General features: G+C 35.5%; 1 protein-coding gene across 1 annotated transcript; it reads right to left on the bottom strand.

The window, feature by feature from the left end:
- Positions 1–7,737: 7,737 nt before the first annotated feature.
- On the bottom strand, positions 7,738–13,575 carry LOC105832893 (protein O-mannosyl-transferase Tmtc3). Its single transcript, XM_012674212.3, has 12 exons — positions 13,384–13,575; positions 11,606–11,742; positions 11,397–11,478; positions 11,087–11,302; positions 10,832–11,004; positions 10,480–10,735; positions 10,152–10,300; positions 9,743–10,055; positions 9,373–9,663; positions 9,077–9,259; positions 8,682–8,966; positions 7,738–8,581 (listed from the first exon to the last, which is right to left on the bottom strand). Exons 1-12 carry the CDS (start codon positions 13,573–13,575, stop codon positions 7,904–7,906), a joined length of 2,955 nt encoding a protein of 984 aa, XP_012529666.2. The 3' UTR covers positions 7,738–7,903.
- Between the last annotated feature and the right edge of the window lie 2 nt (positions 13,576–13,577).

Here is a 13,577-nt window from a genome sequence, read left to right as displayed (position 1 = left end):
TTCAATTAATTTGAATAAAGGATTAGGATTAAAAATCTAATTGATCAAATTGTAATTTGCTCTAATTTGCTATTTTTAATTTTTGAAGAATATTTTGATACAATCTTAACACGGAAGTAATCGATCTAATTTTTATATAAACTACTATAAATACGTTATATAATAAATATGTTATGAATATTTTTTATAACTAATAATTATTGAAGTGTTTTAATATTTTATTTTTAACTTTTAATACAACTAAAACTAAATTTTGAAAAATTATATTTTACAAAGTTTATAAAAAATTACTAATTATATTTATGTATAATGCATATTAAATTTGATTTGAAGAAAATTTCTTAGAAATTATTTGCTAAAGCTAAATAGTATGAAAAAATATTGAGTAAAGTATCTCGAATTCAGATTTTATGGCAAATTTTAGCTGAAGTATAAATATCTAACAAAAGAAAAAAGGAAAAAAAGGAGAAAAGAAGAAAAGGGAGAAAAAGAAAATGGATAAAGCAGGTAGAAAAAAATTGTTACGTCCGAAGAATGTGAAAACTGGGAAATGCGATTTCCCTTAACTACTGACTTTCAAAAAAGTAATTTAAGAAAAAGAGAAAAACTTAGCTCAAAACTTTACCGTTATATTAATGACTCAAAAAGGCGGAGAGAAAACATATTTTACTGCTCTTTTGTTTATCTTATCTCTTATTTTTGTTGTTTTTTTTTGCTACGATCTAATATTTTACTTTCTAACAGTCAATCCGTGACTTTTGGATTTATGCAGAGACAATGTTTAGGTTGACAGACGAAAAAAATGGATGTTTAAAGAATTGCGCTATTAAATCAAGGATTCTAGTTTTACTTATATACAACTTTCTCTAAGTGACACACGCCGATTGTTTTCATCTTTAGGGATCTGATTTAACAACGCAAAAGAAAATAATTTATACCAACAGAAATAGCTTAATATTGTTTAGACCACTTATATAAGGCTATCGATGTCGAATGCTGGATTATCCAGTATCCGGTTATCCGATAAATTCACTATTCGGCATATCTCTATTGTAAGTATCATGATGAGAATATTATTGGTATTCAATTTTTGTAGCATATTTATAACAGTTGGCCTCAAAATAAGAAAACATTTAGAAATATAGTATTGCGTGGCTTAGAATAAAATTGATATTAGATATATTTAAAGTATTCAAGAATTCTAAATCTTTTCTTAACACTCTACATTTCTCTTTCTCTCCATATACTTGTATATATTAATCAAATTTTGAATTAAATAAAACACTGATAAAAATATTTAATTAAATTTGTCAGGCATTTGATGAAATCTGGAAAACCTATATTTCATTAAACATCTGACTAATTTAACTAAATATTTTTATCAGTATATTTACAAATAATATAAGTTATTAATTTAAATTATTTTAAGTTATTAATTAAATACTTATTATATTCTAAAATTTAAAGTTTAAATGTAATTGTTATCTATTGAATTATTTTATGAAAAAACGACTTTTTCATAATCCGGCTGGATAACAAGTTTATTCGATTATCTGGCCGGATTATAAAAAAGTGATTAGGCTGAATACCTGGCACATCTTTATTAAAGACTGAATAATTCATCGAGTTATGCGATATCTTGTTTTTTTAATGCCCAAATTATTACGATACTTATTAAATTTGCACTTCTATTTTTTGTACGAATCAATTAAAATGGATTGTGATTTACAATCAATTTTTATAAAATTCAGAAACTGATGCGAGATCGAGGGGATACGTTTATGAGATATTTCCACGTTAAGCGCGCGGGTGACAAATTCATTCGATACAACTGCATCGGATTGCATATGCCGTGCATACGAATTAATTATTTCTGCAACTCCGTTCGCGCACCGATCTCTCTTGCGGTCAATGGTTTGTGACAGTCGCGACGACGAGATCTGCGAATGATCGCCTCAAAATTGAATGACCTCCATTGAGAGGTCGTGTGTATGAGGTGCGGAGATAAGATGCAAGATACGGTGGCCGGACGGTTCCTTTTTTTGTCCCGACATTCCTCCAGCCGCAGTAGATAGCCAATTGCGGTCTGAACACGTGTCTGCGAACGTGTGCCACAATCAGATTGTCTAGCGCGGCGGCCAGAGATGCTTGCATTTTTTTACATTATTCTCACATTGTGTAGCGCGAGATTACGTAAGTTTTGCGCGCGTAAACCTTTTGCATAATCGTTAAGTCGTGAAACCAAATTCGAAATGTCGAGCTAAGAGTAACGAGCATCTTTGCGAATAAAATGCAAATTCCATTGAAACGAAGTCTACTTACGAAGTGTGAAATGTGAGATATATTCTTGCACTTCCCTGACATTTACTACAAACGTTTTACATGATTGATTTGAGCAAAATAATAAATAGTAATTATACGGTTTATAAAATCATAAATAAGTGAAGACCGCCTCGATTAAACGCGTGAATCTGGAAGAGGCGCTCGAGATCTTTCGAAGCGTGCGATTCCCCGTCATCCATCTTTCAACACTTTTAGCAACCAGCGTTTCTTAAGACTCTATCACTAACGATCTCGATCTACGAAGTGCCGGGCAGATGCTGCCCTCCCCTTAAACGATCACAAGTCCTGCAATTGAGTCGGCGGTACTGTACGCTATACGCGGGCAATTGTCCTCGTGAGCAGAAAGTACTTGCTGTCCTACTTTCATCAGCCAGCCCTAATGGGACCCATTACTGGGCACGTGATCAGAAACCAGCGCGGGAGTAAAAATGTCGCAAATCTCTGAGAAACAATAACGCGATCTCCCTCACACTCGACGAACTTGCGTCCCGATAATTTATGCGCACATTACGTCGAAACGTGTTTTAATTTTTACGTTTTTTTTTTACATTTAGTTTTTCCAAAATATAATTACACAAAATTATCATTTTTCAAGAATAATATGAGTATAATAAAAAAATATGAGAGATTAAAATAATATTTTAATTGAATTTTGTTGTTACAATTATTCAACATTGCACATTATGTTACAGTTGAATAAAATATAATTAATACGTTGCAAAGAAATATTGTGAAATGAGGGATCCAGAACATTTTTAATCAACTGTGCCGGCTAATATGTGGCGCAACTGCCGGCGAGAGAATCGAGGAAAGTCGCGTTTATTAGATCGAGAAGTTAAAAAGCATTTCGCGAACCTTTTTCTAAGAAATAAACTCGGATGTGTAGGGACGTGATCTAGCGATAAGTTAATCGTAAGGCATTGCGGTAATACGAAGAATCTTCAGGTATAGCGCACGGCGCTCGCGTGACGTTACTCATTCGCTACCCCGGTTTATCGACGACAGTCAAGTTTTTTCCACGGCACAGCGAGGTCTACATACCTCTATCACTTTTTCACCCTCACTTATCTAACATGACTTCAAGCTGTTTCATTCACCGTATAACTAATATCTTTACGAAATAACAGATCGTTACCTTTAATGATCCGCGATGAATGATTATTAAAAACGTGCTTAATATTTTAATTCAGTATTGTATCTACTTTAATATCCAGTTTCACACTGTTTATCTTATTTGTATATCTTTTAAAATTTACTATCTATTTCAATAGAGCCTTTTGAGATTATGATAATACGTCTCTCTTGTTCGCGAGGAGTCTGGAAACTAGGTCTCTTTGACCGCTCTGAGGTGAATGGGTAGACTTTACTATTTTGCTGTGTCTTTATTTCACTTTTATTCTTATGATCGCATCCACGTCATAACCGCGTTATATATAAACTCGATCATCACAGCCCGAGCTGCTTCTTGGAAATTTTCTCGAAATATGTGACATTAGGGGAGTTTTACGAAAAATACCTTATTTTGCGTGCCTGATTAATCGCGATTGCCACAAGGAATGGAGAAAGAAGAAAGACCCGAGACACCTTACGTAAGACGCGGTCAACGATCGTGATAAAGGCTAACGTGGCTTTTACCTGTGACATTAGCCTCACACTTTTCTCTGCTTCTGATATTCGTTTGCAAGAACTCGTGCGATGCACAATGTATGCGATGCACAATATATTTATCGCCTGAGCGAACGAGCTGGTATCATAAATATTGGAAAAAGTTGGCGAAGTATTACAATATTCACCGACTACGGGAGTTTCCGTATAAGAGACTAAGACACGAAGCATACATCATTAAACTGTGTTACGAAATGAAAATAAAACCGTAAACGCGAACAACGGCGTGTTATGAGTGAGAATCGAATATGAATGCATCTCTACCAAGGAGGAAGACGCGTCATCCGCGTTGAAATCTCTGATTATTCTCACAAAGCCGGCGCCGAGGCTTTAATTAATACGTTGCATTTGAGTTGATTAAACTAAATTATTGTAAACTGTAATTGTTCAGTTTGACAATGAAGAGGATGTGTAAATCCCACAATTCAGCTCTAAATTCGTATATTATGATTCACGACATGGCGGTGTTCTAAATCATACAATTTACATAGAGAGAATTTTCTCTAAAAATTTACTTTCAAAATCTGGTATTTGTGGGATAATGTGTGACCCCGATACTTTCAATAAATTTTACTAAAAAGTATAGTCAAATTTCTCGAGGTCACACATTATCCCACAATTACCAAATTTTGAAGGTAAATTTTAAGAGAAAATCCTCTCCGTGTAGAGGATGTCTTTTAAACCTTATTAAATTAAATTAAAAAACTTTTGTGAAATGAAAATCCAAGAATTAACGCGCTTAAAAAATCTAAGAATATGTCTCAAGGAAATCGTGCGAGATTTAAATCACGGCCCTACAATAGCGGATGCAAATTTGCCGTTTGATTTACAATCGATTAAAGGTCGACGCGTATGCTCGCTTGCGTGCGTGCGTACGTGCGTGCGTGCGTGCGTAGATGCGTGCGTATGTGTCTGCTTACGTGCGCGTGACCCTCACAATAGTGCTAAATTCGTCCCTTCTCAGGGTGCGCGATGCAAAAGGTGACGAAAGGTCGGCCGTGGTACTCACCGTGCGCGCGTGCCGGCGATTGTTACTCGATGATGCGTGTGCGTCTTGTGGTGGCCGAAAAGGTGGCCGCCTCCCTTATAAACACTCAGCTCGCCAGTGGTAATCCTGAGCAGCGGAGACGTGTTCATTAAGCACCGGCTCACCTGTCAGCTTCCCTTAATCGCGCGGCACGCGGCTAATGCCGCCTGCATACGGAAGGGCGTGCGGTCAACCGTGAACTGCCCCCTACACCCTCATTTTGCACCCTCGCGCCGGCCGATTTCGGTCCACGATGCCGAGACTCCCGAAAGACCCGCCGACATCGAGTTAAATCACGTGAGACTTCTTTCCTTATTTTATTAAAATTACTATATTAAATTTAATATATCGCGGCAAGTTTATCATATCTCTTCTTCTAGCAATAGCATTGCCAAATGAGTCTTGGGCTTAACATTAAAAAAAAAATATAGTAAACTTAGATTTTAAATATATTAATGAAATATCTAGAGTAACGTTTTTTTTTTAATAAAAATTAAGCTAAACACTTTTGTAAAGTGCGTGTAATATTAAGTTGCCTTTTAATATCTATTTTAAAGTACATTTCGAAGTGTTTTTTTATTTGGTGCAGTATATATAAAGCTCTTTGCGCATCATACTTTTATCTTTTTCTACATTTTTTAAAGTTCACATATTTATCTGACCTAAAAGTTGTCTGGCACTTTATACTTAATGATACGATATCACATATTGACGCCCCCGTTGACATCTTTCAGACTTTATTAAAGCGTCTTTCAGGCTTCCGCGAGAATGGGTATCATATTCCAAGCATCTGCAACCAATAAATCTAAAAAATAATGTATTTTTCATGTCATGGAGTCGTTACATTGGAAACTTTTTGACTCCAAAACAGTCGGCGACCAAAATGGAAATTTTAAGTGGAACATCGGCGTCGCTTTCACAGTCGCCCGGGCTGAGTCGGCTTGACTTACCAAGGACGCTGTTTTCGATTAGAATAAGATCCTGCGACCTATAATAGGTCAACGAGCGTCTTCAGTCTTCCTGGGCGTCGCGTCGCGCCGCGAAGTCGATCGGGCCGGCAAGCGGTCGTCTCGAGGACGATTAACGCGTTAACCTTCACGTCCATTTACCATTTTTCATTTGTCGATGACCGGATTTCACAGGCAATACGGAATCTAATTTAGCTGTTCTTAATATAGATAACGCGGAGGGTTTGTTTGGATCCTTGATGACGTAGACTACGCTCGACCACTAATGTTGTTTTCGGCATGATAGAAGAGGCGGTCCGGTCGGGCAAAAAATAACGAGTATTTGATCGCATCTCTTTTATTAATTACGCATATTAGTTTGATAGCAGCTCTTTCATTAATTACACGAACCGCAAGTGTTAAAAAAAATCTGTATGAAATTAATAAAAGTAGCTTGTGATCTAATTTTAGATAAAATTCTCCAAACATGGCTTTTGCAATTTTTCTTTTGTAGACAATTACTTGATCTTTAGCACATTAAATGCATAAAAATTTTATTATATATTTATAAAAGACTATTAAAAGACTATTTATATTAATAAGATTTGAATTTTATGTAAAAAAATATATGATACTCTTTTTTAAAAAGCTTTTTGAAACAATTTTTTAAAGAAAATATGAACGTGTGTGTGTATGTGTTTTTTCACCGACATAAAAAGGTATCGAAAAAAATTAGATTTTCTTTCGAAACTAATGTGTATGTAAAAATTTAAGGATGTGATAAAATACATTGGAACATATACACACAAAACTTAATGATAAAACAGGGAATAGTAATTGTAGTTTCATTTACGCGTTTCGCGTAGATGGAAGTGCAGGTACGAAATTGGGTAATTCGCAAGCACCCTATACATTGCAAACTTCGTGTTTTCATTTCCATATTTATCGGGCGTAGCTTTTTTACATTACATACACACACCAGCGCGTTAATACGTTTGGTACGTGGGTAAGGGACGTGATAGGGTAAAAGTCTTGTAACTTCCACATGCATAGTGTATGATGTTTCAACAGTCTGGCATCCGATGAACATGAAAGCCAGCTTGATTCATTACTTTGCCACTTTGCAACTCGCAACGGCTTGCTTTCGTGCTGCAATCGATAATAAGTTGCAGGTAATGCATGGACTAAATTGACGATCGGGCGATGACCTTTCGAATAAACTTTGTTTATATGTACGTATCGATAGAAAGAAAAAAAATAACGAATATAATATATTTTTAAAAAATTTCAAGTACTACAAATTTGCAGTAGATGATATAATCAAAATTTAATTTTTACTGTAATCTCTGTGTAGCAATCGTTTCGATATGCATTTTTCTGTGTTATAAATAGAATGCAACAGATGACCTTATGTACTTTATATTAGGAACTTGAGATTTCATGAAATTTAGGATTATTATTTAGGAATTATTAAAAATTAGAAAAGTATTTGTGGAATTATTCAAAATTAAATACGCACATAATTTACGGAAAATAGTTTTAAAAGCTTATATTTTAAAATAGTTGGAAAGGAACATGAAATTATCGGAATTATTGTCTCATATTTAATAGGAAAAATTTATGTGGAATAGTCATAATGTTTTGTTTCTCACGCACTTTCAATTTAAGAATAATTGTAAAGAATTCCAAAGTTTGAAAATATGGGGATAAGACTGTACAGAAAAGCATGCATACGAGGGAAATAAAAAAATGCAATTGTTTTAAATATATTTTATAAAACGTTTCTATTTTTTTTTATACAGCATATAAAACAATACTCTGTATTTATTTTATATTCACACATTAGCTCTATATGACTGCACCACCATAACCTTTCGTTATATGCATAACTTTACAGTATTCGGCGGATTTTACATTAATACTATGACAACGCACTGTCCTTTGTCTGTTGAATTCCTTGCTTGCCACTGATAGTCGCGGCGGCACTCTGATTGAACGGATCGGAATTCGCGTGTTTCGAGCCGTGTTTCTGTGTGATATCTAGCTTTGTTACATCAGCGCTTATAATTCTATCGAAAACCCTGTCCGTGGTAGGTTCCACGATATTAGTCAATTCGGGAATCGTCGTTTGCTTGGGATGCTGTCCATCCTTTATTTCTGTACCGATGCCGCTGCTTATCGCACGGCTGGGCTTTGATGGACCTTTCAAATGTATAATGTGATTATTCAGGGAATCGGTATTGCTCTGCTTATTTCCTATGTGATTGTGAACTGTCGCGTGGTTCGCGAAAACGGAATCCGTCTTTCCTAGAAATTGTCCATTTGACGTTTCGGTATTGAAAGGCTTATCTTTCACGTTACTGTTCCAAAAGGAATCGTCAAAGATCTCGTTGTCGTGCTGATCCGGCGGTAGACGACTTATGCGAGTTCTCACGATCGAGAGATGCCTTTGCACATAGTCCTGATGCGGTGCTAGAGCGGCGGCGCGTTCCAGACATTGCGCTGCTAAGCCCAGTTTACCCCGTTCCACCATCACGACGCATAAATTATGTAATCCTTGAATATTGGTAGGATCCAGCTGCAGTATTCTACGATAACACTGAAAAGGGATAATATTGCCGTTAGAATTTCTAGAATTATTGATGTAACATAAATAATCGCAAACGAAAATTAGGAATAAGTTTTATGTGACGTCTTACATTTTCCGCAGCGTCTAGATCTTTTATGTTATTGATGTAAATATCTCCCAGAAGGATTAGGCCTTTTACGTGATCCGGATGGAATCTAACTAACTGATTTAAAAACGGTGCCGCTTCAAGCGGACGCTGCTCATCAGCTAGAAGTAACGCGAGGTTGAACAGAGCAGAGCGGAAGTCTTCTTTCAGTGCGACGGCATTGCGGAACCAACGCTCCGCACTGCCGCTGTCATGATCGTCCATGGCTAACATTCCCAGATTGAAATGTACACGTTCATTATTAGAATCCTATAATCAGGCAAATGCACACATACATAAGTCCATGTTAACATAATCATAAAGCCTATTCCAAACTGAATGAAGTTTATAGTTAAAAAAAATTGATAAAGTATAATTACTTTCCGTAACAGTTTTAACAGTCTCTCTCTAGCTATTTTACGCAATTCTGCTCGTCCCAATTCTTGGAGTAGTATAGCAGAATTCAATAATGCCTGTTCATGCTCTGGATCAAACTCTAAAGCTTTGTCCAAATATGCTAAAGCCTGGGATGCTTTTCCTTGTTCCAAAAATACGACACCAAGCTAAAAATTAAAAAAAAACTTTAAATAAATTTTTTAAAATATTATTCAACATTAATTATATTCCTTAATTCAATTTATATATTCAATATATAAAATAATAACTCAATACTCACATTATAATAAATATCAGGATTATTACTGTCATAAAATAGTGCTCGCTCATAGACCTCTTGAGCTTCCTTTGTACGATTAAGTTTAATTAAAACATCGCCACGATTAATATATGCTTGAGTATAATCCGCGCGCATACTGATCGCCTGTCTGTATAATAAATCAGCCTCTTCTAGTCTAGTTGCGTTCTTAGCTATTAGGTTAGCCAAATTAACAAACACATTTAAATGATTCGGTGCTATACGTGCTTGATAAGATTCTCCTGGTTTCGCTTTTGGTAATAATGATTTTGCCTAGAAAAAAGAAAATAAAATTTGTCAAAAATTAGACACTAAAGAAATGATTGATCTGACATTCGTTGATATTATTTACCTTTAAATACGCGTCTTCGGCTTCTTTGAACATTTTTAGATGATTGTAAGTTCTCCCAACATTAATATGTGCTCCAATATCATCACCTTGAACTTGTACGGCCATATTGAAGAAATTCAATGCTTCCTTAAAACGGCCTTGGCTCTCCAACGCGTGGCCGACGTTATTAAATAGTTTCGCGTTTCTTTCGTTCACTTTTAAACCAGACATAAATATCGAATATTCGTCTAACCAATCATAATTTCTAACAAATGTTTTTGTCGTGTGTGCCGCTAGAAGCGTTACGAGTGAAATTAGCACCAGCTTCTTGCATCTGAAAGACAGGAATTTTTATGTAAGATAAAAATATTTTCTACGATCCACAAAAGCAATTCATACAAAATTACATTCATGGACAGAGTCAACTTACTTCTTGTCTGACAAAATACTCCATCCATATCCAATAAGCATGCAAAACCCCATGGAAGGAGCATACAACACTCTTTCAGCGATTACAAATCCGACCGGAAAGAAGAGGTTCGACGCGGGTAAAAAAGGGAGTATCATCATAGCCAAACTCTGCACAGGCATTATTTTGGAAACATTAAATATTAGTACTGTTAATTATAGGAGCTATGTATACAAAATTCTAAATAGAACACATGCATATTTTATATCACGCATGTACTCAATTATTATATTATTTATATTCTCTACTACAAGAGATCTGATTATACAATTCTCATGTGTCTACTGACCATGATAAGAATGACTGACGTTTGCCTGCTACGTGTTACAACGGCTGTCACAAGCAGTCCTATTACGCCTCCATGAGTAGCTAGGGTCGCGAGATTACGAACATCGGTAAAACTCTCTACTAATGGTATCGTACCCATTGTCCAATCACAGCACAAATCACTTGGAAGAAATAGCAGTCTTAGATTCACTGCAGCGAGATAATTATACGTAAGCTGTCTCGTTGGTGTTGTAGCAACCGATGCGGGATTGTCAAATCTAGAGAAGGTGTACATATCACCATTAATTACATTATATAAATAAAATTATATATGAACCTCTCTCCCATACTATTATGCATATACTATATCGCACCTGGTAAATACAGGTAACTTTGAACCCATTATATGTAACCGTAGGATAAGCAGGCTAAATGTAACAAGTGTAAGGGCGGTCAAACGTTTTGTACCTTCGCCTGACCATGCAGGTGAAATTTTATTACCACCAAAAGCTGACTTTAGTGCTAAGAAAATATCCCTCGCTCTAACCTGAATAAAGTTATAAACATAAGTATAATCTTGCCATAGAAAAACAGCTCCTTAATGAATGCAAATTGAATAAGACTTTTACCTTCTGTACAACGAAAATTTCATACAATACACAAACTGCAGTTGCTGTAATTCCCTGCTCCTTGCACAGCATCGCAGTGAATACAAAAAACATAGATAATATCAAGGATGTCCATCCTGTAGATCTTTTGCTCTTGCAACATTTAGTATATGTGATTAAAGCTGCCAGGTAAAATAAGGAGGACAAAGTCTCTGCCCTACCAACTACACCTGTGACCTGCGGGAATATAATTACAACCATAAAATTACTTTGGTATTTACAAAAAAAATCATACATATTCGCAATAAGAATTCAAATGTTTATTACGTACTGCTTCTGTATGTATAGGATGCACAGCAAAAAATAAAGATGACACAAAACTTGCTGTATCCGGCAGAAACATTAAACAGGTCCTGTAAAACAAGAATGTTTTGTGCTATTTCTTTTTCTTACTTTTACTATAATCTTATACAAATAATTTTCTGTAATTCTGTCCTCAATAATAATGCACAATAAAGTACAGAATTGATGTAAACCAACCTGAAATATAATAGGCATACTCCAACATGTAGAATAACATTTAGCAGGTGGTATCCCATAGGATCTAGTTGATGAATCAAGTAATTCCATCGGAATGTGAGAACGCAAAGAGGTCTATAAGACTTGTGCGATTGTTCCTATTAAAAAAAATAGAAGCAATTGATTCGTCTTGGAATTGATGCGATTAAATATTCTCAGAAAGTGAATATAAAAAAGACAATAAAAATAAATTTTTTGTATGTTTTCCTTATTAAAAAAATGTATGTCTCAAAATGTTACAAAAAAATTTTAAATTTTATAGTTCTACGTTGAATATCTGTGAAAAATTTAACCATAACTCTCTTATTCATTAAAAAATGATTTTTTGTTTGCTCTTGATTCTTATGTAAAATCGCGTTTTGCAAATTTAATGAGGAAGTTGCATTACAAATTAACTCAAAATTTCTATGTATACTCTAATAAAACTTTAATAAATATTCGTGCAAAAATTCATGGATTTATTCGTTTAAATCTTATTTACTTAAAACTATAGCAAAGTAATATAATTTTCGCTGCATAAAACTTTTCCGTTGTTTTTTTCTTTGCGGCTAGTTTCAAAAATTCGAATACTTACGACCAAATTTTTTTGTTATTAAGAAAAAAAAGAATAAAAATAAGACACCTGCAGTTTTTTAAATTGCGATAATTTCAACTTTTAATTGATATATTGTAAAGCCAAAATATATACATTAAATAATTTGAGAATTTTAGAAACTCAAGCAATATTCTTAGAGTTGTAAAATTTTTTAAAGTCTAAATATGCAAAATACTTATGTTTTTCATATCTTTAATAATATATAGTTTTTTTCATAAATAACTAAAGAAAATTGCAGATGATAGAAAATCATAAAACGATATTACAGACGGATATTTCACAAATCTTTTTGTCTTTTTCAATTATTTAAAATCAGATATCTCTCGTTTAAAATTAATTCAAAGATATATTTTTGATCAAGTGGAATAAATATAGCTCAATTCGTGCATAATCCGCGCTTAATGATGGTTTAAAAAAAATTAATGCATTTAAATTGTGAAGTTTTTAAGAGAGCATTGTCATTGTTTTTCATTCTCTTGTATGTTTAAAATCGATATCAGGGGAACAATTTATTCTGTTCTGCTAATTGATATAATTTCGAAGAAAATTGGTGATGCTGCAGATGCAGAAAAATATGAATTTGATATTATCATATCATAAGAATAATAGCAGATTATGTCTCGAGGAATTTACGTGGATTTGAATCTGAATTTCTTGAAACTACGTCGATTTCAAGAGTACCGATTCGATAGAATTCCGGTGACATCAATTGTCAAGGGACGGAGATAAGTAAAAATCTAATATTTGCCAATCGTCGAGAGCAAACACGGGGGATCATTCTCGCGCGTATTGGCGCAAGAGTAAAAATCCAAAATTTCCGAGACCGCATCGATTTCGATCCCCGCTTCGCCGGAAGGGATTCGCGGGGCGCGCGACGGGGATCGGAAGACGAGGAAAACGGAAGAAGACAGGACGGGGGATCGGATCGGGATGAAATGGACAGGACGCTCGCGGATCAATACGCAGGGGGCCATCTATAGAGGAGGGGGAAGAGGAGAGGAGGAGGGGGATGTCGGCCGCGCGTCCTCCAGCAACGGGGGTCGGACGATGCCTCCTCTTTTTCTCTCACTCCCTCTATCTACCTCCCTCTCCTGTCTCTCTCTCTCTCTCTCTCTCTCTCTCTCTCTCTCTCTCTTTCTCGCACCTTGTGCATCGGGGTGCCCCAGAAGTCGTTGTAGAAAACATTCTTGAGGGGCGTGTGGGGCCTGAGATCGCGGTTGTCCTTGATCGCCGAGATGTCGTCGAAGACGAAGCCGCAGCCGAGGCTGTTGAGGTACACGGCGAACGCGGTTACCGCCACGATCGCCGCGAGTGCTCCCCGCGCAGGCACTCCCATCA

This window comes from Monomorium pharaonis, chromosome 1 (genome assembly GCF_013373865.1).
Source record: "Monomorium pharaonis isolate MP-MQ-018 chromosome 1, ASM1337386v2, whole genome shotgun sequence".
Classification (NCBI taxonomy): Eukaryota; Metazoa; Arthropoda; class Insecta; order Hymenoptera; family Formicidae; genus Monomorium; species Monomorium pharaonis.
Note: the sequence above shows the minus strand (reverse complement) of the source record. Positions and strands in the feature narration are given on the sequence as shown.